This window comes from Diceros bicornis, chromosome 3 (genome assembly GCF_020826845.1).
Source record: "Diceros bicornis minor isolate mBicDic1 chromosome 3, mDicBic1.mat.cur, whole genome shotgun sequence".
Classification (NCBI taxonomy): Eukaryota; Metazoa; Chordata; class Mammalia; order Perissodactyla; family Rhinocerotidae; genus Diceros; species Diceros bicornis.
The window spans coordinates 38,322,764-38,349,341 of NC_080742.1; the positions used below are offsets into that span (position 1 = coordinate 38,322,764).

A 26,578-nucleotide genomic window follows, 5' to 3' on the forward strand; every position below is an offset into this window, starting at 1 on the left:
TCCCTTCTCCAGCAATAAGAAACCCGACTCCTGTTATTTTTAATAGATGTGCTTATTTGGTCAACCCTGCCCCCCCATCTCCCACTGCCATCTCCATTGCTGTACACACAAGAAATCATCACTCTGCTCATGCTCTGACACCCTGCATCAGGCCACCCCACATTACAGAAACCCTCCTCAACCCTGCCTGGCTCCGACACCCCACATTGGGCTGGCTGCCTCAATGCTGGGATTCTCTCTTTACCCTGCTCATGCTCTGACATCCTGTGTTGGGTCACTACTTTTACCCTCTTATACAATCCAGGTGCCCCTCCCTTTAGACTATTCAGTGTCTCCGACACCAATGCCACGCCACCCTTTTCCCACTGGGGATTCCCCTCTCACCCATGCTGGGTTCTGACAACCCACTCTGGAACACTGCAGACCCCCCACCTGCTGGCACAGAGGCCCAACTGCTTGGCTCCACCTAATGGCTTTTTAGACAAAATTGTTCGGGAAAGGAGAGAAAAAGCCTAGAAAGGAAGAGAAGGAAAGAAAAAAAAAAGAAGTATAGTATGAGGAAGAGAAAGTGCTACTCTGTTATTCTATCATTCTTTTGACAGGAACAAAGAAATAATAAAAGTCATAACATTTTAACAATGGAGTTTATTGACTGAATTGGGGCCATATGGAATAGTCATATATATAGGGATACAGATATAGATGTAGACACACATATGCATGTACATACACAAAAAGAAGACTGAGTAGATCAAGGGTAAGACCAGTAGCCAGCACTCCTCTGCTCCACTTGAAATTAGGTTCAACTTCAAGTCATGATTGTATGACTTGCTTTGACAATGAAATGTCAGTGGGAATGACATGAATCACTTCTGGATTGTTGATGCTTTAAATCAGTAGACAGACTCTCCACCTATCTTCTTCCTCTGGCATGAGGATTGTGAAGGAGGTCTTAATATGGTAGTGCAACGCTGAGACATTTTATAGAGGACAGACTGCCTTGGAGAATTCCCCAACACAGTAGCAAAATTCCCATGAGGAAGAAATAATTGTTCTTTTAAGTTACTGAACTTCTCGGCTGTCTATTACTGCAGCACAATGTAGATGTCCTTATTAATACAAGAGGTTATATAATCTGCAGTAAAATGTTTAATGGTGACATTCTGACTGAGATAAACAAAAGCAGAGGTTGCAGCATTTATTTTGTAAATCCAGATAAACACTTTGCACATGGACTTGTCCTGTAACTTATTTCACCAGAAAAATCATATAATTTCATGTCTAAACACTCAATATATAATTTCACTAATGTGATCTTTTCCCTTAAGGTTATCACAGTGATTTTCTGATCCACAGAAAATTTATGACACATATAAAACACTAATTCTTGGAGAATAATAGAAAGACCTACTTTTGTGTAGAATTATAAAGGCTTATCTAATTGGCAGGGAAACATTTTAAAACTTCCTGCAATTATAGTTCCTAAATCATTTAAAAAATAGCTCAGAATTATGAAAGACTTATTTTGAGGGAAAAAATGTATTTCAGTGTCCAGCAAATAACAGATATTAAGTAAATAGTTTTTGAAGGATATTCATAAAATATTTCATATAATTATACCAGTTTTTGTAACTGTTATTAATAGAGACAAATAGCAGCAGATTCCTTGATAGAGTTTCCACTTCGCTTTCCATTTAAAATTATGTTTTGAATTCATGCCTTTATGATTTACTATATACACATCTATAATTTTCAAGCATGGCTTGCTTATGATGCAGCTACCAGACTTAATTAAAAATTATTGAAGTCCCACCCTTTCAAACTAAGTGGATGATACATACCAAAGAGCAATCATAAATTTCTTCCTTTAAAGCATTTCATGACCTTTCAGTGTGAAGCATCATGTCTATAGAAATAATGATCTGGTGAGTTCTGCAAGCATGGCAAAATCTCTGCCATGTGACTCATGGGGCGAAAAGTCACTCATTACTAGTCACACAGCAAGTGTCTGCAGAGTATAATGGATTTATAGGAAGCAGGGTGACCACAGATCTAATTTTAATGAAGCCCAAGACATAATCTGAGCTGATAGAGTTTGAAGTCTGAGTATAATCTACACAAGGTTAGAGTTATTGTTCGACAACAAAAGGAATATAATTTTCTCTCTAAAAGGTTCTATTTTTCTATTAGGTTTCATAGATACACCTTTTCTTGGTAGCAAATAGTTAAATTTATATTAAGGTGACAGGAAAAACGTTTTTTAGACACCTTGAAGAAAATTCTAAATTTTCCCATAGGTTGACTGTTTTAAATACGTTAAATTTTTTTTCCCATGTCTTAAGGCCAAGGTAGTTACATTTTTGCACAGACATTACATACACAGGTAGTAAGTTTGACCAAATAAGAATACTATCAGGTTTCTATTACTAAAATGCTTCATAAACAGAAAAATAAAATAGGCAACTTAAAAATCTCTCCAAAACTGATTATTTGGGGGTATACATAGAGAAACACATGCTTACTACAAAAAGAAACCATTATTTATTAGTGCTAAATGTGAATGAGGAGAAGAGTCATTCAGCTTGACAATATTTAAATAACATACACTTATATTCTTGAGACAGAACACACTTTAATGTGACAGAACTTGACTTCTCTGTTTTCCTTACTCCTGTGTTATTTTTCAGAATGACAAGATTAAGTATGACATTATAGTACCCAGTCACACAGAGGCCAAATTAGCATTTGGATATAAGCTTGAGAGACAATCACCAAGAGCCTTGCATTTCTCGACAATAAAGCTTGCACAAGTGAGGTACGAAAATAGGACAAAACATGCTTTATTCACCCAATAGGGCGAAGTGATCTAGGAACAACATATTTTAAAAACAAGCACAATCTATGTATGAGATTTCTGGATCTCAGGGCCTATGTTCAGAAACCTGAATGGTAGAAAATCCATGTAGTTTTCAGTCAAGCAATAGCCATGCTGGTATTTATCTTAAATAAACTTTATTATTGAACATATATGCCTATTTATGAGAAGGTAGAATGTGAGTTCAAAGGCAAAAACTACTGAAATAGAGACTACTAAAATAGAGAAAAAACAATGAAACCTGACATTTTGGAATTTTGGAAGCCATTTTCAGATCTTTTCACAGGTTTAACACTTTGAAGTGGAAAGAACTTGAATTATTAGGAGGAAAGAAATGCAAAGTAAGTTCACGTTTAAAAGTCTTTCCTCTTTTATTAAAGATCTATTTTCAAGATTAATTTTGGGGAACAGAAGCAAGCTGCCCAATGTATCAGCAGATATTAAATCTTGGATTGCTGGATTTCTGGAAGTTGATTTTTTATAGACCTTCATCTTATTCAGGCTAGACAAAGAAAAATGAATGCAAACTTCTGAAAGAAATCTAAGTCCCTTCTGAAGCTAGCGACCTTACCTTCCTCACCCGCATAGGCCAGAATGGACCGCGCTCGTATCTGTTTCCCTTCTGTGGTTTTCCCTGAGCAGGTGTGTGAGCAGGAGGACCATGCAGACCACGTGCTGAGCACACAGTCCTTGGGGCACGGGGCATCGCAGGCAACCGGGATGGGAAAGATGGCATCTCTGCACAGCTGTCTGTCAACTTCTTCTCCTGGGAAAGACATCATCACCAACAGTCTATCATTTTTAAATAAATGTAAAATGAGCAATTGAAACCAGATGGGCACCCAGACAAATTAGATTATTTCCCTCTTGTTCTTAGTTGAAAACAAAGAGTGACTGCCTGCCACAGCCAGATGTTAAAAGAACACCAGGAAATATATATGTATACCTAAATGAGGCTTCTTTTATTAAAATCAGAAGCTTTAGGTGTATAGATGAAAGACATTGCTGAAAAGTCTTTTATGCTACACATATCTGCCTAGTAAGCAATTTTTATACTTATAATATTAAGCTTGCAATAAGGAGCATCAACGAAATATGTTCCCTCTTTATTTCATTATTGGAGATGAGCCACAATTTGCAAATAATGACTTTACCCATAGCACGTACCATATCTTTTCAGGAACCAACTCATACGTATCTCTATTTGGAAATTCTTGTGTCTCCCAAAGAATTTATTGTTGTGTGATTGGAAACCTTTTCTTTCATTTAAAAAAATTAGTTTGTTGGTTGGAAATAGCCAAAAAACATAAATAATAGGATAGCATTATAAAACCACTGCTTACGGCAGTCCCATTGGGAGAGGGGAAGAAAAATGACAAGGTAAGCAAATGATAGAAGTAAGATGGTGTCACTCCAGTGCTTAAAACCCTTCAGTATGTTCCCATTGCTCTTAAGATGAAGACCAGATTTCTTAAAAGTTTATAAGACCTGAAATGACCTGGCTGTTTCCTTTTCTAGCTTCATCTCACTCCATTCTCTCCCTTGCCCTCGAAGCTCTAGAGGTTGGCACTCATTCAGTATTTGCTGAATGAACGAAATGAGATATACAAAAGATAAATGAGAAAGAAAATATTGTTGCTGTTAATAAATGTCAAAGATAAAAAGAATTACAAAGAAATGAGCAAAATAGAGTACTAAAAAAAGTCTGAACTCTGTGGCTTAGCTGGTTAATGTAGGGTGCTAACGAGGTCAATGGAACAGAGTAAAACAATATACAAACAAGCAAAAATTAATCTGCTATTTCCACAGAATATAACCATAATTCTAATTGAATATATCAGAAATGTGTGCCTTGAGGCATTAGGTATTCAGGTGAGAAAGGGTGACTAATCATGCTGTTCTTCATTGTTATAAGCAAACAACTCAAAGCTGTTTCTCACTGATGAAGGGTTAGGAGCATTATTTTAACTTACCATCCTTTATTCATATATTTGAAAAAGAAGACAGAAAATCAGAAGTCAATTGGAAATGCTCTAACGTGTTAATAGCTACTAGTTTGCAGGGCCTTAAAGCATTAGACAAAATCAGAATTCAATTGGAATGCACTTATGTGTTAATAGCCACTAGTCTGCAAGGCTTTAAATTATTACACTTGCTCACCAGTAATAAGTAAGACTCACTAAAATGGCAAGTGAGTCATCACCACATCATTCTTTCTTCCTTAGTTACTGATCTGTGGGATCTCTTTTAATTCTACCTGTATTGGCTTTGGGGTTTGGCTTATATCCCAATTAAACAATATGATAGATAGATTATAGATATATAGCTTCGTAGGTAGAGTACAAAAATTATTATAATACAGGCATTTAATATTTTACAATTTACAGAACAATGATGACTCTTTTTCCTACTAGACTTTTTTCTTAGTCCAGGGAGAGGGGGCTTGCATATGTCTTACCTCCTTTGTGGCTATCTTTTATTGTTCCATCTACTGTCTTTCACTTTCGTTTTTAATATTCTGTGTAAAGAAAGGCAAGTTTGGGGCTACAGCTTATAGTCAACCAGGAATTATAGTTTTATGTCTTCTCTAATAGTTACTTAATCATTTCTACTCATAAAAGTTTAATTCATTCTGCAGCAATTGAGAATGTGCTACCTGTGTGCTATTAGGTTAATTTGCATGGCATAAGTGATATACTTCTGTTTCTCATAGTGTAAACCTAAGAGATGTACAGTTTTAACCTTTCCTGCTTTTTAAGTGATTTTTTTTTTTTTAACCTGTATACCATACCTTATGTTAGTTCCTTTTCATTCCTCATATTCTGCTTAGCCAGGTGTATTTTTCTGTAGGCACATTCCTTCTAGAGGCCAACTTAACCCTCTGTAAAGCTGTTAAGACCCACCTTGGATCCAACCTCTAAGATATCTTTTGATTTCAGCCCTTACTGCCTGCCTCCCAACTTTGCCAGGTGTGACCTTGCCCCTGTTTGCCCCTCCGATTGCTCCTCCTTGTCCACCATTGCCTTGCATCCAAATAAGGGCGTTATGTTCTAGCCACAGTGGCCTTTTTCCCTGTCCTCCTACAGACCAATCTCATTATTGCCTCAGGGCCTTTGCATTCTCTCTGCACTTTGTATGAAAATTTCAGATCTTCACACAGCAGACCGCTTCTCAACATTTAGGTTTCAGTTCAATTGTCTCCTTCCTAGAGGAGCCTTAATTAACACAATCTCACAGGAACTTCCTTTTATTTTTGTTATAGTTGGAATCACCACTAGAAACTATTTTAATTAATTACTTATATGTTTATTGTCTGATCCTACCACTAGACTAAAAGCCCAATGAGGGCATGATCCTTATCTGACTTGTTCAATATTTTGTAACTAGAACCTAAAACAGTGCCTGGCAGGTAGTACACACCTAATAATCTTCTGCTAAATGAATAAATGAATTAATTCATTTTAAGCTGTTGTGCCAGGAAACAAAATGTTGGACTAGACAAATATGAATTTAAGAAGAGTATTTCTTAAATTGCAATGCATTCAAGTGCTCTAGGATTTTGCTAAAGTGTATTCAGTGGACTGGGAGCATATGCATCACCTGAAATTTGCTAGAAATGCAGTCTCTCAGATCCCACCTACTGAATCATAACTTTCATTTTAAAAAGATCCCCAAGTGATTTGCATGCACATGAAATCTGAGAAGCATTGCTCTAGGATTTTTCTGCTTTTGTTCTCTTGTGGTTTGATTAGAACCAGACTGCCTCTTGAAAAGCAGCTGTATAAAACAAATTCATCTGGATTTCATACCTAACATCGTTCGCTTCTCTCTGGGACCTCCCTTTATACTTCTCTTTATACAGAGTGTGGGAGATCAAGATTTGGCCACCCTGAAATCTACCTCTTTACCTTGGTTGTTTTCTCTAGGGACATTTGACCTCCCCCACTAACTGCCTAAAGAATTTGACATGGTGGCTCCTTCCTGGAACAGATCTATCATGATGGCTATAAAGATAACGTAGGGTAAATGTTACAATAGAAAAGGCACCAACAAGCCCATCTTATCGGGAGTTCTGTCTCTCTGGCCACATTCTCTGGATGACCCTGCGAGGAGTTGCCAGACAATCATTTACATTTATAAGGGAAATCTCCATTTGTAAAGGTATCTCCCTCTCTGTTTTGAGAAGAGAGGGGAGATGAGCTCATTTCTAGTGACTTGTCAATGTAGAAGGTGAGGCCTTGGGGCTGCATAATAACCTTACTCTTGTTTACTGTGCTTTAGTGGTAATCTCCTGTAACTGAATCCCCCCACCCCCAAAATCCTTCTTTGTCATTGGCTGAAAATGGTATTTAAGACGAGAATTTCTACTATTGTGTGGAGAAACGCAGTGTCCCTGCTTTCTCCCATGTATACATGTTATTAAACTTGGTATTATTTTCTCCTGCTAACCTGTCTTGTTGATTATTTGGCCAGCCAGAAGAACCTTAAGGGAAAGGGCAGAGGGAGAGTCTCCCTCTTCCCCCGACAAGAGTATACTTGGATGAAAACATTCATTCAATGAATAGTTACTGATTGCCCATCTTTTGTCAGGCACTGTGCTATGAATACTGTATACATCATTTCAGCTGTCACAATAACCTTTTTTTTGAGGTATAATTGACATACAGTATTATATTAGTTTCAGGTGTGTACAACATAATGATTCAGCATTTGTATATATTGTGAAATGATCACAATATGTCTAATTAACATCCATTCTGATACACAGTTACAAAATTTTTTTTCTTGTGATGCGAACTTTTAAGATCTACTCTCTTAGCAACTTTAAAATATGCAATACAGTATTATTAACTATAGTCATTATGCTCTACATTACACCCCCATGACTTATTTATAACTGAAAGTTTGTACCTTTCACAACAACCTTCTGATATAGGTATTGATATCTCTTTTTCTTTAAAGGAAATTGAAGCTCAACAAATTTAAGTTTACTTTCTCAAAGAGCAGAAATTTGAATAAAAATGTGGAGATTTGAATTGAGTTCTGACTAATTCCCCAATCTACTTTTTAATTGGTATGGTGGTAGGGAGAACCCAAGATGTCAAGGAAGTTAATAATGGATGAGTCTTTGTCAACAAAGAAGTCAAGAAACTGGCACTCCAAGTTATGTCTCAAGGCACAGTGATGCATGGTGGTGGCCACACACTGCCTCAAATACAGAGAGTGTGCATTGTTGATAGATCCAGAGTTACAGATTTTGGCTTATTGCTATTGAACAAACAGCAATGGATCTGTGAAAATATGGAATCATTCAGATCTTCGACTTTGCTGTCAATGGATGCTTTAATCAACTCATCTAATTGACCACTAACTGGAACTCTATGAGCCGTGCTCTTTTTAAGCCAAATCTCCAGGATTCCAGGCATAAATCATCTGGGAAACATTAGGAAAAAAAAAGTTGGATCTATGGCTATTACAGGTAACTCTATAACTTGTCATCTCCACTCCCTTTCTGAGGCTGTTACTTCTATCTTATTTTATACACAAAAAGTGGCCCTGGAAATAAGATCTTTACTTATAAGAGCTGCAGAAAATAATTTCATGCCTCTTTCTCACATTAAAACTTGTTCTTGATTGATAAACATTATTTTAATTAGATAAGAACTGTTTCACATGACATTATTTCAGAGAATATACAGCAGTAAATTAAACTTGTATGTATCCAAATATCAGGTTAATTTATACTCTTTTCATGTAGAGAAGTAGAAATTTTGTGGCTCAGCACTTTGGAAATTCCATTTTTCCATATCATTCGCTCTACCGTTAGAATATTTTCAACCACCATATGTCTCCATTATAGAACCATTTGAGACTTTGATTATCTGAGTGTGCATCCTAATAAATCTGGGCAGACACATCCGATTATCATTGCAGTGAATGATGTAGTTCTACAACTCATGCAAGTATAGACCAATGCAACCTGTTTTCCTTTCTTTAGTCTTTCTGAGGACAATTTCTTAGCTACATTCTGTGATGTCATAAACATTTAGAATCTTCCTCACATTTGCCTTTGTGTATTAAATATGGTATATTTTTTGGGCATGCATTTACCAACATAAAAAGTTTCAAAGGACTGCTTTGCATTTATGAAACTGGTTTTTTTTTTCCCCCGAAGCTCTAGGCATTTTAACCAAACCTGCAAAAATGTATATTTTACAGGAAATATATAACACAGAAGTAAATGAATGAATCATTGCCTACATAATACAACTTAAGTCTTACTTTGACACCTTAACTGAAGCATATCTGGTTTAAACTCACTTGTGATACCCTATACAAGTCGAGAAATAAAATGACAATGCTTAGGTTTATTTATTTTTAGGAACTCAAAACCAGATTTAAATGTTTATGTTGATGTGTCCCCATTTAACCTCTTTCACCACAAATATAATTTTAAGAATATTTTTAATAATTCATCATTTAAATCAACTTAAACATGTATTTTGGCATCTTTAAAGTAACACTCAAATTTCCTCTTGTTTAGTCTATTTTCATGAACACCACGAAACTCTTTCATGAACTCTTCTAAAATATCTCCTTTCATTCTACTGTGTTTCCTATTATCAGGATAAGAGAATTGAACACCTGCTTGAAGTAATTACACCAAAAATTCCTGAAGATTTCCATAGAAATAAAACAAAATGAGAACAGAGATCAGAGGATAGACTTCTTTTTTCTTGGTAAAAGTATATACTGAAAGTTTATTGCATTCATTGTGCTGGAGATTAAATGTAATGTAAAAGATAAACCTTGGTTTATCAAAGTTTTTTATAGTTTCAAGCATTTTACACTTAGGAGCTGAGTCAAGAACACAATGTTAGTAAGTTAAAAATATAGTTAATTATATTTTAATGTAAGGCATATATGTGTTTAGCACTATTCCCTAAAAGTCCCTTGCATTATCCTGATTTCTTTTTAACCATAGAAATGTGCAGATTGTTATAGGTGATTTTTAAGTCACAGCATTACTATGTGCAATGTACCTCCAGAAGGCATTGCAAAAGTGAAACTCATCAATCTAATGAAATTGAGAGAGAGGTAAGCAGAAAGAAGAAATTAAAGCTGACAGAAACCAGACACAGAGCCAAAATTTTTTTTAAAACCCACTATTTAGAAAGTCTCTAGTATTGTAATTTTGGCAACAGATTTCTCTTGCCAGACCTACACAAACCCTGCAGTAACCCTGAGAATTATTATGGAGTAGTTGATGTCTTTCGTATTCTTCAGCAATTGTCTTAAAAATTCATTTTGACTTTTGATAGTGAAAGTCATTATTTATATATTTACATATTTATTGACAACCAATATAAATACAAAAAAGAATTGAGATGAGAAAAGAATGGAGTCTCATATTTGCCTGGATCTTTCTAGAAAGCATTTTCATATAACCATCTTATCTGCATTTCATAACAACTGTAAGACATGTAGGTCCAGAATCACTCAGGTCATTGAAGTAAAAGACCCTGAATTAAGTCTTATAACTCTTTTTTCCTTCTCTTTTTTGAAGAGAAGCTACACATCTCTTCATCTTAACTGGAAAGCTTTCAAATCATTTATAATCCCTGCCTTCCCTCTGCTATCACATCTAGGTAGTGAGTCTGATTTATTCAACGTACGAAGTATCTCCTGACCCTATGTTCTCTTCCAGACCATTGCACGCTTTCCTCTGGTCTCCTGCTGTCTCCCATTTCCCCTGCAGCCTGTCATCCATTCTGACCCCAAGGCTGTATTTCTAAAATGTAAATATGGGCATCACAGTCTCCCCAGTACCTATCAGCTGAAGGCCAAATTCCTTACTAGAGCACAGAAAATCCTCATTTTCTGTCATTGCCTCATGTTTTCCCTACATTCTATCTGCAGAAAGCTATTTGCTTTTCTGTGAACTGACATGCTGCTCTCTCCCTCCTCTGCCATTTGGTGTACACTGTTCTCCATGCCTGGGTGCCCCATCCTCTTGCTAAGTCATCCTTTAGGACTGAGTTTTATTCCTCTGTGAACGTTCTCTGACTTTCTCAAATTGCCCAGATGGAGTTGTGCTCTACCCTCTCTATTCGCACAGTATTGCAGACATATCACCTTTAAGACTTTTTATAGTTGTCTGTTGACATACCTTTACCACCATCAGTCTATGAGAAACTTCTGGCCAGAGATGTTGTCTTATTCAACATCTTTATATCTGAAGTCTTTGGGTTCAGTTATTGTCAAAACTTGAGTTTTGCAGTAAATGTTTGTTGGATGAGGGAGAAAACTGGATCAGAAATCCCAGGACATACATTGCTTTTCTAAAAAAGCCACTGGTATTTATATATTTTCAATTGTTAGTTTACTAAAACCTGACCGAGAGGGTCTAGCGTTACCCTCAGCTTGACGAAACTTTAGACAGGTTTCTTCCTGACTTTAGGCCCCTGACCTTCCTTTTCTTAGAGCATTTATTTTGGAAAACTTGGCAATTGGAAATTCTTTTCCTGCCCCTTTGAAATGTACGTACATCTTCTCCTAGTCTCTTGCTAGTCTTACAACCTAGGAAATGTCTTTCTCAAGGAGTTGGCAATCATCTCTTTGACACGGAAAAAAAAGGAGATAGTGCCCTGATCTCTCGGTCTCTGTAGGATGGCAGGTGCCTAACTTCTTCAATGGGCACCAATTAGCAGACACGGATGGCCTGATAGAGAAAAACACTTGCAAACTCAGGAGTAACTCAACGTGCTCCACACGTCCCATTCATCAATCTCTCCTCTAATGACCCCCAGTGCTTCTCCGCTAGCTCACCTCAGTGCTTAAAAAACATTCTTGCCTTTTGTTTCTGCAAAGTTGATTTCGGTTTCTATCGTAATAGTCTGGAATAAAGTCTTCCTTGCTTGTGTAACTTTGCTTGGTGCAATGTTTATTTTGAAAAACCAATTTATATGCAATTTGTAATGTGAATATTACGTTTAGCTTCACCTTTTTTTTAAATCTATATATTTACTCATTGACATTTAATATGAGTTAATCTTATATTAAAATCTTTAAGCAATCTAGGCTCTTTATACAACGACATAATTATTTTCAGGATTTTCTTCCTTTTTCATCATCTTCTTCAAACCTTTTCCATTTTCAGTAAGTTTATTTTTTATGTTCCCACTATGTTCTCTTCCCTGTCATCTTTCTTTGTTTTGTTATCTCAAGTCTCTGTGTTTTCATCCCTTCATGATCCTGGCAAAAAGAAGCAGATGACCCCGAGGTAAAAGACTGCCTTCCTTCCCTGAGTGGCATCCCCTTTCCAACACCAGGCCCTGATGTAGTCAATAATACAAATTTTGACTTCATTTCTGAGACGAAATCCATTATCTAATAAAGTGTAGTAATAGCATGACTTGTTATAAATAAATGATGAAAATTTAGGGCTAAATCCAACCATAACTTTGCACTTTCTTGCTTCATTGAATTGAAGGCAGTCATGGTGTAAACTGCCAACTTAGTGAGCAAGGCATTAGGTAAACAACTCCTTATTTCTACATCTATGACTTCCTTTCCTAATAACTCTGGTTAAGGATTTCACTTGGGGTTAGGCAGAAAAACCAGATGTGCTTATACTCTGTAAAGTCTGACATCAGGCCCATGACTTCTGCCCCTGTTTCACGTCACCTATCATGGCACATTTGTTATGCATGTTCTCTTTGTGTGCAATATGCTATGGGTATAACTGAAAGCACATGTGTTTTGGAATAAAGGTGAGAGACGTGTTCTCTTAACTTCATTTCACTGAAATTAGTACTTCATTTTTATGCCCTTTCCTATTATCCTTTTGTTTGTCTTTCTGAAAGTCTCAGACTATCATTCTTTGTTTATTTTCAGTGACTAAAAAGTGAACTAACTCATGTTTATAAAAGTGCTATGGAAACTCTGGCAAATTCAAATGATAACTTTATCTCTGGCATCATTTGAGATTAAACAAAGTTTTATTCATTCTCATTTCCCCAGATTTGTTTATTTCATATTTTCACTCTTGAACAGATTTCTTGTGACTTCATTCTTCTTAATTGTTTTTGAGTTTGAAATTATCTACAATATTAACTTCATCTCCTCCAAATTTACCTTTTTAGTAACTAGAAGTCAAACTGCCTCGGTTCAAATTCTGGCTCTACCTTTTACCAACTCTGTGCCCTTGAGCAAAGTATTTAACTGTTCTAAGATTCATTTTCCCAATCTGCAAAATGGAAGCTTATAATAGTACTTATGGCACTCTTAGGCATATTAAATGAGAAAAAAAATTTTTAATGAAGTACCTAGCTCAGTGTATGGCACACAGTTGAAAAACGTTATCTATTATAGTAATATCATGCCTACTTTCATCACCTTCTGTCAGTGGAGGAGTTGATCATCCCTCCTACACCACTACGGGAATGGATCTGCTCCATTCTAAACACTGCTGTGTTTCAATTAACCTGAATTAATGTGCTTAATAACTTTTTCCTAAATCGGCTTATAAGTGGGCTTGCAGAAATGTATTAGTAAATACCATTGCACTACACTCACATTATAAGCTTGATCATTCAGTAATTTTGTATTTTTCTTTTTGTCAAAGTGCTAACGTTATGAGGAAATACAGAAATCCCAGGAAAAGCAAATTCATGTATATGACTATTAAATGTTATAGTTCATATTTTGAAAATTATTTAAGGTTATGTTGTAAATATCTTTTGGGCCTCAATCAAACATTTTAATGATAATTCTATGGAATATTTAACTCACGGTGATAAGCAGAAGTACCAAGACATGCAGCATCCTGTAATGCTCTGTTAGTCCCCTTTCTCTCTATGGACTAAATAATTTACATCAACTTTCAAAAACCGTAAGTTAGAGGAGTGACGTCAGCATTATGGCTGAGTGAGCTTTCCCGTGAACTCTTCCCCCGACAAGATACAACAAAAGCAACAGTCACAGACCAACAACGGAATCCCAGACAGTGAAAAGCTAGAGCGGAGGGATCCACACTGCCGCACATCTGAGAGCGGACCGTGCTGGGCCCCCGGAGGAAGTGGGGAGAGGTAAGGAGAACTCCTCTCCCTCCCCATCAGATCAGCAATCCCCATCAGATCAGCCATCCCAGTCCGCGTGGCTCCCAGAGAGGGGGGAGGGGCGGCCCTCGCGGGGAAACCATGGCTCTTCGGACTCTCTCAGCCAGTGGGAAACTCCCACACAGAGGACTCAGAGGAGCCACAGGGCTACCATCAACATCTGAGCACCCCAGAGAGGAGATAAAGAGGGGCAAACGAGAAGCCTCCCACGTCAGGGACCCAGAGGGCAAAAGAGAGAGCTCCCCCCTCCCTGCAAACCGGACTCTGCAGCTCAACGGACCAGACCAGACCCAGCGATCCGCAGCAGACCAGACCAAGTGATCTGCGACAGACCAGACCAAGCGATCTGCGGCAGACCTGATCAAACGACTGGACCCGTGGATCGCAGCGGGGAAAAAAAAAACAAAACTGCGGATCGCAGCAGAAAAACCGGGGCAGAGCGCAGGGGGCTTAGACTACACTACACAGCCCTTTACCACCAGACAGTGGCGGCAGGTGGAAATTGCAACCAGAGATTTCCAGGATGAGGAAAAACAAAACCAACACAGGAACCGCAATGCAAAAATATATGAAATCACCAGACCAGAAACAAAATGACAAGCACCCAGAAATCAACCCTGAAGACACAGAAATCCATAAACTAAATGACAGAGATTTCAAAATAGCTATCATAAAAACACTCAACGAAATACGAGATAACACAGACAAACAATTCAATGAGATTAGGAGTTTCTTCACAAAAGAGATTGAAATCATAAAGAAAAACCAATCAGTGCTGATGGAGATGAAGAACACAATGGAGGAGATAAAGGAGAATCTGGAATCTTTAAAGAACAGAGCTGACAATATGGAGGAAAGAATTAGTACTTTAGAGGATAGGAATACAGATATACTCCAGATGGAAGAGGAGAGAGAACTAAGACTAAAAAGAAATGAAGAAAGACTCCGAGAAATATCGGACTCTATTAGAAAATGTAACATAAGAATTATAGGTATTCCTGAGGGAGAGGAGAGGGAAAGAGGAACAGAGAGCCTATTCAAGGAAATAATAGCTGAGAATTTCCCAAATCTGGGGAAGGAGCAGGAAATAACAGTAAGCGAAGCCAACAGGACACCCATATATATTAACAGACAAAGGCCTTCACCACGACACCTAGTGGTAAGGCTAGCCAGGGTCAACGACAAAGAAACAATATTAAGGGCAGCTAGACAAAAACAAAAAATAACGTACAAAGGAACTCCCATCAGGCTCTCAGCGGATATCTCAACAGAAACTTTACAGGCTAGAAGAGACTGGAATGATATATTCAAAATACTGAAAGACAAAAACTTTCAGCCAAGAATACTCTATCCAGCAAAAATATCCTTCAAATATGATGGAGAAATAGTAACTCTCCCAGATAAACAAAAGCTAAGGGAGCTCATGGCCACGAGACCCCCACTACAAGAAATACTCAAGAAGGCCCTCAGGCCTGAAAAAAAGAAGAGAAAGGGAACACAAAGCTTGGAGGGAGGAGAAAAGTAGGTAGACAAACTCAGAAAAATAGTAGATCTTTACCGGAATAGGTTAGCAACCACTTAAATACTAAATTCAAAGATCAAAGGAAGAAATTCACCAAAAATAAATTTAACCTCATCACTGTAAACACACAGCCACAACACAAGATAGAATAAGGTATAACAAGAACAACTTAGAAGGGGAAGAGGAAAGTGATTGAATTGACTTAGTATAAGGAAATAGGAGGCCATCAGATAATGGACTATCTCATACACAAGATTTTTTGCCCAAACCTCAAGGTAACCACTAAACAAATAATCAAAGCAAAACCACATATGATAAACAAAGAGAAAACTAGAAGAGTCATAAGACAGAACAACCAAACTGAATTGGCAGTCCAAAACAAATGGGACAAGAAACAAAGGAAATGCAAAAGAACCAGAAAATAAGTGACAAAACAGCAACATTAAGCCCTCATATATCAATAATTACCCTAAATGTAAATGGATTGAACTCTCCAATCAAAAGATACAGAGTGGCAGGATGGATTAAAAAGCAAGACCCAACAATATGCTGCCTTCAGGAAACACATCTTAGCACTAAAGACAAGCACAGGCTCAGAGTGAAAGGATGGAAGACAATACTCCAAGCTAATGGCAAACAAAAGAAAGCAGATGTTGCCATACTCATATCAGACAAAGTAGACTTCAAGATAAAACAGGTTAAGAAAGACAAAGAAGGGAAATATATAATGATAAAAGGGACACTACATCAAGAAGACATATCACTTATAAATATATATGCACCCAACATAGGAGCACCAATGTACATAAAGCAACTATTAACAAACCTAAAAGGAGAAATCAACAACAACACAATAATAGTAGGGAATCTTAACACCCCACTTACAGCAATGGATAGATCATCCAGACAAAAAGTTAATAAAGAAATAGTAGACTTAAATGAAAAACTGGACGAGATGGACCTAGTAGACATATACAGAGCACTCCATCCAAAAACAGCGGACTACACATTCTTCTCAAGCGCGCATGGAACATTCTCTAGGATAGACCATATGTTGGCAAACAAAGCAAGCCTCAATAAATTTAAGAAGATTGAAATCATAACAAGCATCTTTTCAGACCATAATGCTATGAAACTGGAAATGAACCATGAAAAAAAAACTGGGAAAGTGACAAAAATGTGGAGATTAAACAACATGCTACTGAAAAACCAATGGATCACTGATGAAATTAAAGGAGAAATCAAAAACTATCTGGAAACAAACGAAAATGATAACATGCCATATCAAACCATATGGGATGCAGCAAAAGCGGTCCTGAGAGGGAAACTCATAGCGATACAAGCCCACCTTAACAAACAAGAAAAAGCCCTAATAGGCAACCTTAAATTACACCTAACAGAACTAGAAAAAGAAGAACAAACAAAGCCCAAAGCCAGCAAAAGGAGAGAAATAATAAAAATCAGAGCAGAAATAAATGAAATTGAGACCAAAATAACAATAGAAAGGATTAATGAAACAAAGAGTTGGTTCTTCGAGACGATAAACAAAATCGACAAACCCTTAGCCAGGCTTACTAAGAAAAAAAGAGAAAAGGCTCAAGTAAATAAAATTAGAAATGAAAGAGGAGAAATTACAACGGATACCATGGAAATACAGAGGATGGTAAGAGAATACTATGAGAAATTATATGCCAACAAATTGGACAATCTAGAAGAAATGGATAAATTCTTAGACTTATACAACCTCCCAAAATTGAACCAAGAAGAAATGGAGAATCTGAATAGACCAATAACAAGTAAAGAGATTGAAATAGTAATCAAAAACCTCCCCAAAAATAAAAGTCCAGGACCAGATGGCTTCTCCAGTGAATTTTACCAAACATTCAAAGAAGATTTAATACCCATCCTTCTCAAACTATTCCAAAAAATAGAGGAAGATGGAACACTTCCTAAATCATTCTACGAGGCCAACATCACCCTGATACCAAAACCAGACAAAGACAATACAAAGAAAGAAAATTACAGGCCAATATCGCTGATGAACATTGATGCAAAAATCCTCAACAAAATATTGGCAAACCAAATACAACAATACATTAAAAAGATCATACACCATGATCAAGTGGGATTTATACCAGGGATGCAGGGATGGTTCAACATCCGCAAATCAATCAATGTGATACATCACATCAACAAAACAAAGAATAAAAACCACATGATCATCTCAATAGATGCAGAGAAGGCATTTGACAAGATACAACATCCATTTATGATAAAAACTCTCAATAAAATGGGAATAGAAGGAAAGTACCTCAACATAATAAAGGCCGTATATGACAAACCCACAGCCAACATCATACTCAACGGGGAAAGACTGAAAGCCATTCCTCTGAGAACAGGAATGAGGCAGGGCTGCCCACTCTCACCACTCCTGTTCAACATAGTACTGGAGGTTTTGGCCAGAGCAATTAGGCAAGAAAAAGGAATAAAAGGAATCCAAATAGGTAACGAAGAAGTGAAACTCTCACTATTTGCAGATGACATGATTGTATATATAGAAAACCCTAAAGAATCTGTTGGAAAACTATTAGAAACAATCAACAACTACAGCAAAGTTGCAGGGTACAAAATCAATCTACAAAAATCAGTTGCATTTCTATATGCTAATAATGAACTAACAGAAAGAGAGCTCAAAAAGATAATACCATTTACAATTGCATCAAAAAGAATAAAATACCTAGGAATAAATCTTACCAAGGAGGTGAAGGACCTATACAATGAGAACTACAAGACATTATTGAAAGAAATCCATGATGACATAAAGAAATGGAAAGATATCCCATGCACGTGGATTGGAAGAATAAACATAGTTAAAATGTCTATATTACCTAAAGCAATCTACAGATTCAATGCAATCCCAATCAGAATCCCAATGACATTCTTCACAGAAATAGAAAAAAGAATACCAAAATTTATATGGGGCAACAAAAGACCCCGAATAGCTAAAGAAATCCTAAAGAAAAAGAACAAAGCAGGAGGCATCACAATCCCTGACTTCAAAACATACTACAAAGCAATAGTAATCAAAACAGCATGGTACTGGTACAAAAACAGACACACAGATCAATGGAACAGAATTGAAAGCCCAGAAATAAAACCACACATATATGGGCAGCTAATTTTCGACAAAGGTGCTAAGAACATGCAATGGAGAAAGGAAAGTCTCTTCAATAAATGGTGTTGGGAAAACTGGACAGCCACATGCAAAAGAATGAAAGTGGACCATGTGCTATCGCCATTCACAAAAGTTAACTCAAAATGGATCAAAGACCTGAAGGTGAGACCTGAAACTATAAAACTCACAGAAGAAAATATAGGCAACACACTATTGGACATTGGTTTTAAAGGAATCTTTTCGGATGACATGCCTACCCAGACTAGGGAAACTAAAGAAAAAATAAACAAGTGGGACTTTATCAGATTAAAGAGCTTTTATAAGACAAATGAAACCAGAATCAAGATGAACAGACAACCAACCAGCTGGGAGAGAATACTTGCAAAACATACATCTGACAAGGGGTTGATCTCCATAATATATAAAGAACTCACACAATTGAACAACAAAAAAACAAACAACCGGATCAAAAAATGGGCAGAGGAAATGAACAGACACTTCTCCAAGGAAGATATACAGATGGCCAACAGGCACATGAAAAGATGCTCAACATCACTAACCATCAGGGAAATGCAAATCAAAACAACACTAAGATACCACCTCACGCCCGTTAGAATGGCTATAATCACCAAGACAAAAAACAACAAATGTTGGAGAGGATGTGGAGAAACAGGAACCCTCATACACAGCTGGTGGGAATGCAAATTGGTGCAGCCTCTATGAAAACGGTATGGAGATTCCTCAAAGAATTAAAAATAGAGATGCCCTATGATCCAGCCATCCCACTACTGGGAATCTATCCAACGCACCTGAAATCAACAATCCAAAGAGGCTTATGCACCCCTATGTTCATTGCAGCATTATTCACCATAGCCAAGAAGTGGAAGCAACCTAAGTGTCCCTCGACTGACGATGGGATTAAGAAAATGTGGTATCTATATACAATGGAATACTACTCAGCCATAAAAAAAGACAAAATCGTCCCATTTGCAACAACATGGATGGGCCTGGAGCGTATTATGTTAAGTGAAATAAGCCAGAAAGAGAAAGACAAACACTGTATGATCTCACTCATATGTGGAATATAAACCAACACATGGACAGAGAAAACTGGACTGTGGTTACTAGGGGCAGTGGGGGTGGGGGTGGGCACAAGGGGTGAAGGGAGTCATATATATGGTGATGGACAAACAAAAATGTACAACCCAAAATTTCACAATGTTAGAAACCATTAAAACATCAATAAAAAATAAAAAAAAATAAAAAAATAAAAAACCGTAAGTTAAACATGTGCACACAACTACTTTCAGTCATGAAGCCTCTCAGGGATCTTCTAAACAAGAAGACAAAAAGCTTCTTCTGGAAGTGCTGTGATGTAGTTACACTGAACTATATTACAGCACTAAGTGAGAAAAATCACGCTCCTAAATGAAAAAAATTATATCTTAGGGTCATTTTGAAGAGTTATCAACACAATCAACAAAATATTATCTATTGGTTGGATTATTTTAACTCTAAAAACTTGTGTAAATAGACAGTTCCACAACAAGTATTTCAATAGAATGTCATTTACTCTGTGACAAAATACAACTTCTGTGTTGATCTCTCTAGCCTCGCCCTCCATCACATTAAGGCATCACGTAGGTTCTATCCCAGGCACTCCCTCATGGAACCTTGTAGGGCTCTCTATGGATGAGGATCCTTGGAGTGGCTTTTCTTTTTGTCTGGTTCTCTTTTGTTGTTTTGTTTTCAGGTCTTGGTTACCTCAGATTCTTTCTCTGAAGGAGTCTCACATTTCCAATCTGTCCTGCAAATTATCAACCAAATAGTCTGCCAGCCACACTGCTGTGACTACATTACACCCTCAAATGACTCCCTATAGGTCTCCAGACCAAGCACGCATTCATGTCTGCATTCATTTAAGACATCCCACCATCTGCCCCCACTTGACATGCCTTGTCTAGCAGGTCCATTTCCCAGGCTCTGCATATAATTGCAAAAACGCTAGGCTCAGGGGACCCCATTGTCTGGAAAAAGATGACTCCACACCTTTATCAACTCTTTAGAACTAGGTTAAAAACCAATTTCAATTTGTAAATTTTCTTGTTTAAAAGAATTTTTACCACCTCTCTTTCTGCACTCCTACCTTTTAGGATCACTTTCATATTCACATAAATAAAAAGAAAGAAGTATCGTTATTCTACAGATAGTTATTATAAGAACTACTACAAGAACAAGTTATTACAAGAACTATTACACATTATTGCACAATGTGCAAAGAAGTATACAGAGTAATGGAAAATTACAAAAAATTTTTAAATAGACCTATATTTGTCTTTGTAATCTTGCCAGGATTAAGAATACCAAATGACTTAGAGATATTATGTTAGTCACATAAAAACATGCACATTGGGGGCCGGCCCGGTGATGCAAGCAGTTAGCTCATGGATGTTAGCTCAGGGCTGGTCCTCCTCACAAAAAAAAAACAAAACACACACGTACATTGGGGTCGGCCCAGTGGCGTCATGGTTAAGTTCATGTGCTCCCCTTCAGCAGGCCGGGGTTCACAGGTTCAGATCCCGGGCATGGACCTATGCACTGCTCAACAAGCCATGCTGTGACGGCGTCCCATATACAAAATAGAGGATGATGGGCATGGATGTTAGCTGAATGCTAATCTTCCTCAGCAAAAAGAGGAAGATTGGCAACAGATGTTAGCTCAGGTCCGATCTTCCTCACCAAAAACCAAAAAAACATGCACATTAAACACAGTATAAAATTTTGGCTCACTGATAGATACTGTGGATTGATGGGATGATTAGAGATGGCTCAGTTTATAAAGGGAGACATTCTGAAAGCAGCAAAATTTGAACAGAGTTTTGGGCAAATGAAAGCTAAGTGATTGGAAATGAGGAAGAAAGTGCAGTAAAATATAGCAGATTGGTCTACGTGAGAAGGCTTTGAAGCAGAAACTAAGTCAAAGAATGAATCATCACCCTTGAACTTTTCCAAGATCTTCCACTCTGTCCTCTGATGACCCCCATGTAGAAAAACTGAAATTTTGTACCATAAAGACTATGCTGAGAGCTACAGCTAAGTCACAATGTGTCATTTTAATCTTCATAGTTGTAGTGGAATGTCTGCTAGCAAATCAGAGGAAAAGAACCCTAGAGAAAATGAAGTTTCAATGATGCAGGAAGTTTTATCCTATTAACTGGTCTGAAAGCTGTTTGCTTCCTCATTGAAAACCACAAACGTGTTAGGAACTCCCAGCCCATTTCATCAACAGTTAACATTTATAAAAAGTTGCTCAGGGCCATCTCAGAGCTAATAACAATCATAAGAGTTTGTAAAAAAAATGTATGCAGCTGATAGACAAAGAGCATCATCAGCTCAGCAATTGAGATGGAAAGTCTCTGTTAAAATCACAGCAAACCAAACCACGATTAATGAATATCTGCAGAAAGAAAACCTGCGAGTTCTACAAAACATTCATATCCGTACTGATAAAGAAGGAGCTGGTTAGTCTGAGATGGGCCAAAATGGAACTCAGAAACCAGCCAACATATGTCAAAATTAAAGGACAATGAGAACAGGATCCTGGAAAAGAGAGAAAAATTACTCTAGCTCACAGTTTTCCAAACCTGATGAGGGGTTTCTAAATATGCCTATCTTCAGGTCCCATCAGAGAACTACTCAATTGGATCTAAAAAGGAAGATCTCAGAAACATTCATTTAAAAAAGATCCCTAACACCTCCACCATATCACATAATTGCCAACTCTTTTTTTGGGCGAGAATATTTAAGATCTACTCTCAGCAATTTTTACATATATAGTACAGTATTGTTATCTACAATCACAATGCTGTGTATTAGATTCCCAGAACTTACTCATCATTTAACTGGAAGTTTATACTTTTTGTCCAACATCTCTGCATTTCCCCCACCCCTCAGCCCCTGGTAACCACCATTCTACTCTGTTTCTAGAAGTTCTGCTTTTTTTAGGTTCCACAGATAAGTGAGATCATATAGTATCTGTCTTCCTCTATCTGACATTTCACTTAGCATAACGCTAACACTATCACGGTAATCATATTGCAATATGTAAGTGTATCAAATAAACCCCTTGTACACCTTAAGTCACACAATGTTATATGTCAATTATATCTCAATACAGTTGGGGAAAAAAAGATCCCTAACGATTCTGATACATCATTGTTTGGATATTCCGTCTACTCATTCCTGATTAAACACCAATACGTAGGAAGGAAGGGTTAATGGTTCAAACCAAATTCCCATATCATATTTGTGACTAGAATTTATATACACTTATTTAATTAAAAGTAAATAATGTAGGGCCGGCCCCATGGCTTGGTGGTTGGGTGCGCGCGCTCCGCTGCTGGCGGCCCGGGTTCGGATCCCGGGCGCGCACTGACGCGCCGCTTCTCCGGCCATGCTGAGGCCGCGTCCCACATGTAGGGACTGGAAGGATGTGCAGCTGTGACATACAACTATCTACTGGGGCTTTGGGGGAAAAAAATAAATAAATAAATAATTAAAAAAAAAAAAGTAAATAATGTTGGCCCACTGGACCATCTTAATTTATCTCAAATAACTCTTTTTTGTTGTTCATTTCAAGCCCTGAGTTGAAGCAATGATTAGGTATTTTAAGGAGGCATAAGTAAATCAGAGTGGGTTCTTTTTTACTTCATAGTTTTCTACAAACAAAGTAATGAAGTTTTATAGTAGTGGTTTCCTAATAGGGACATTTGGGGGTAATATTATCTAGTTTATAAGGTACTTTGATGAGTGTTAGGAGGACTATTTAATCACGAGTCAATAAAATACAACTGCTACTCTGAAGGAACACACACACACACATTTATATCAATACACACATAATATAATTTGACCCCAAATCTAAAAGCAAGTATAGGTATACATTAATGGGAATTTTGCTCTCATAGGAGAGAGTAAATATTTTCTAAAATTGAAAAGTAACTAAGATTAGGCTAAAGATATTATACAATTTTCTCATGTAAATATGGTGCTAATATTCAGTTGGTGTGTGCTGGTTTGTACAGGAAAGGCACATTGATTTTTAAAGACAAATTAATTGTTCAAGGCATCTGTTCAGTTTGGTCAGTGCTTGTGCCTTGGTCAGTGAATATTTTGTTAAATATTATGAATAAAACTCCTAGGTGTAATGAACAATTTACTTATAAATCCTGTTCTCTTAATTCCCAGTGTTCTCACTATAATTTCAAAAGAAAACAAAGACAAAAAAAGATCCCTGGAATTGAACTCAAGAGTCTTAAACTTCTTCCCAGTCTAAATCTATCTATGACTACAATTCAAGGTGAGATGACCTAACATATTGCTTTCATGTTCCTTTTCTGTTATTATATCCTGGATGAAGGGAAAGGAAATAACACTTTTGGGTACCTACTTTCTGCCAAGCAAACGATCATCACGGCAATTCGGGAGGTGGATATTTTTTTAAAATCACATTTTATAGCATTTGAAACAAAGAATCAAACAGTTTTTTCTCTTGCCCCAAGTCATCATTACTTAGTGGCAGAGGCAGGATTTCAAGCCCACATTCCTAGACTCTAAAGCTCATGTTCTCTCCATCAGAACACGAAAAATTCCCAGGCACGAGCATCTGGTAGACACTAGATTAAAAACTGGTAAAATAAATAAGCTTATATTTTACCTAAATCTATACACTAGAGCATTTTCCAAAGCACACTTTTCTTTTCTTTCAGAGTGTAATCTACCCTTAAAATGTACCAATTCAGGGGCCGGCCCGGTGGCGCAAGCGGTTGGGTGCGCGTGCTCCGCTGCGGCGGCCTGGGGTTCGCTGGTTCGGATCCCGGGCGCGCACCGACGCACTGCTTGGTAAGCCATGCTGTGGCGGCGTCCCATATAAAGTGGAGGAAGATGGGCACAGATGTTAGCCCAGGGCCGTCTTCCTCAGCAAAAAAAGAGGAGGATTGGTGGATGTTGGCTCAGGGCTGATCTCCTCACAAAAAAAAAAAAAAAAAAAAAAATGTACCAATTCAATGTAGCACATTACAATCTGGGAATCAATAGTATAACTTTGGGAAATGGAATCACAATACAGACAACTTTTCATAACTGGATGTTTAATTTCTTTGGGGGTTTATCTTCTATGCAGTGTAATTGTTTCTGACATTTTAGTAATGCTTTTATGAGCAACTTGACCTTCGATGCATTTCTCTTTTCAAGTTTGTAGCTTGATAAATTGCCAGAAACAGTACATTCAGGAGGAAAGTTAAAAAAAGCAAAACAAAAATAACTCTGGCTTACAAAGTAATGTTTTTTCAGAAGAAATTTAATCTGATTTATAATTTCACCTTTTGATTTATTTTTAAAATCCTTCATGTATATGTTGTTTTACATTGTACTTTCATAATCTGTGGTTCAAAACAGATGCCACAACTAGGTAAGTAAGGTTTAGGGGGCATTGGCCCTATATGCTTATGAAGATAAATGTTAAAAATAATAATTGAATAGGCAAATAAAGAAAGAAGAGAAACAAATAGCATTTATACATGTGAACTCTTTTGCTAAAAAGCAGCTTGAATACTAAGGAAACCATGATCACATTCACTTAGAAACTGGCAGCACTTTTATCCCCCAATTCTATAGCAGTTGCTAAGCAGTATCAATAAAGAAAACATAAAATCAATTTGAATACTTTCTATTGTAAAACTATATCCTACAGCATTGTGTGCCAAGAGAAGGCTCTCTAAAAGCCATTAAAAATATCAAAACCACTATTGAACTAGAGAAATCTTAAAAAGTGCTTGGCTTATGCATACATCCGAAAGACGGAATAGAGGCTGCCTATTTGATCAAACAGGGAGCGAAGATGCAGGCAGAACAAGTTCCAAAGCTAACGTGCTAAGACTTTTGAAGTCTTTACCCCGAGGGTAGGAATAATAAGCTACTCTGCTCTGGTTTGGAGGGACTCACAAAGCCTGGGGGGAAAATGGATGAGATGAAACACACAGAATCAAAATAATAGGGGACTTGGGGAGTTAAGATTTTTAGACAAGTTAAGTTATTGGAAAGTCAATGCAAAGAATAACAATAGAGACCCAAGCAGGAGAATCCTGTCAGCTATTCTTCTAAGACCATAAATTTTCAAGTGATAAATTCTGCAATAAGTCAGAAGTATAAAGAAATGCTATGTTCATATGTGAATACCATGCTCCTGATTTCTAGTCTAAAGGACATGAACATAAAATCACAATCTGGAACTAATAATTGCTGATATTTATGAGCGTTGTTATGTGCTAGGCATTAAGTGTTTTACAGATTTTAACTGATGCAATTCTCCAACAACTCTGTGAGGTAGACATGATTATTATACCCATGTTATAGAGAAGGAAACTAAGGCACGGAAGTTTATTAATATGCCTAGGGTTACACTGTGCTGCCTCTTTTACTAGCGTGAGTAACTTGATTGATTTATCTACTCTCTCTTGCGATTCTCTAACAGAACACTGTTGTGTACATAGCAACAGAAAAATGTGGAAAGAAAACATGTGGGAGAGATCTAGTTTAAGGATTAGAAAATGAGGCCCATAAACAAGAAAAGACTTGCCCAAGGTCACACCACAAGTTAATGATGTAGTTGGGTTTCTAGTATTCATTCAGTGACCATATGGAGCTGGAGTTTAGGGATGAAATATTTGTTATTTTCTTATGAATGAGACCATTACAGAGATAATAGATATTACCTCACCGCATTGTGCTCAATTATCTGATGCACCAAGAAAACACAAATAAATTATACTTCTCCCAAGGGCCAGAAATCTGTGCTATGTAAACCGCATGTAATAATCTTGAGAAGC

At 37.2% G+C, this 26,578-nt stretch overlaps 1 protein-coding gene across 1 annotated transcript in view; it reads right to left on the reverse strand.

The window, feature by feature from the left end:
- THSD7A (thrombospondin type 1 domain containing 7A) overlaps positions 1 to 26,578 on the reverse strand; it is a 675,175-nt gene that overhangs the window by 98,498 nt on the left and 550,099 nt on the right. The window contains exon 9 of the mRNA XM_058526377.1: positions 3,447 to 3,641. Coding sequence (XP_058382360.1) covers positions 3,447 to 3,641 — 195 coding nt within the window. The remainder of the gene's footprint in view (positions 1 to 3,446; positions 3,642 to 26,578) is intronic.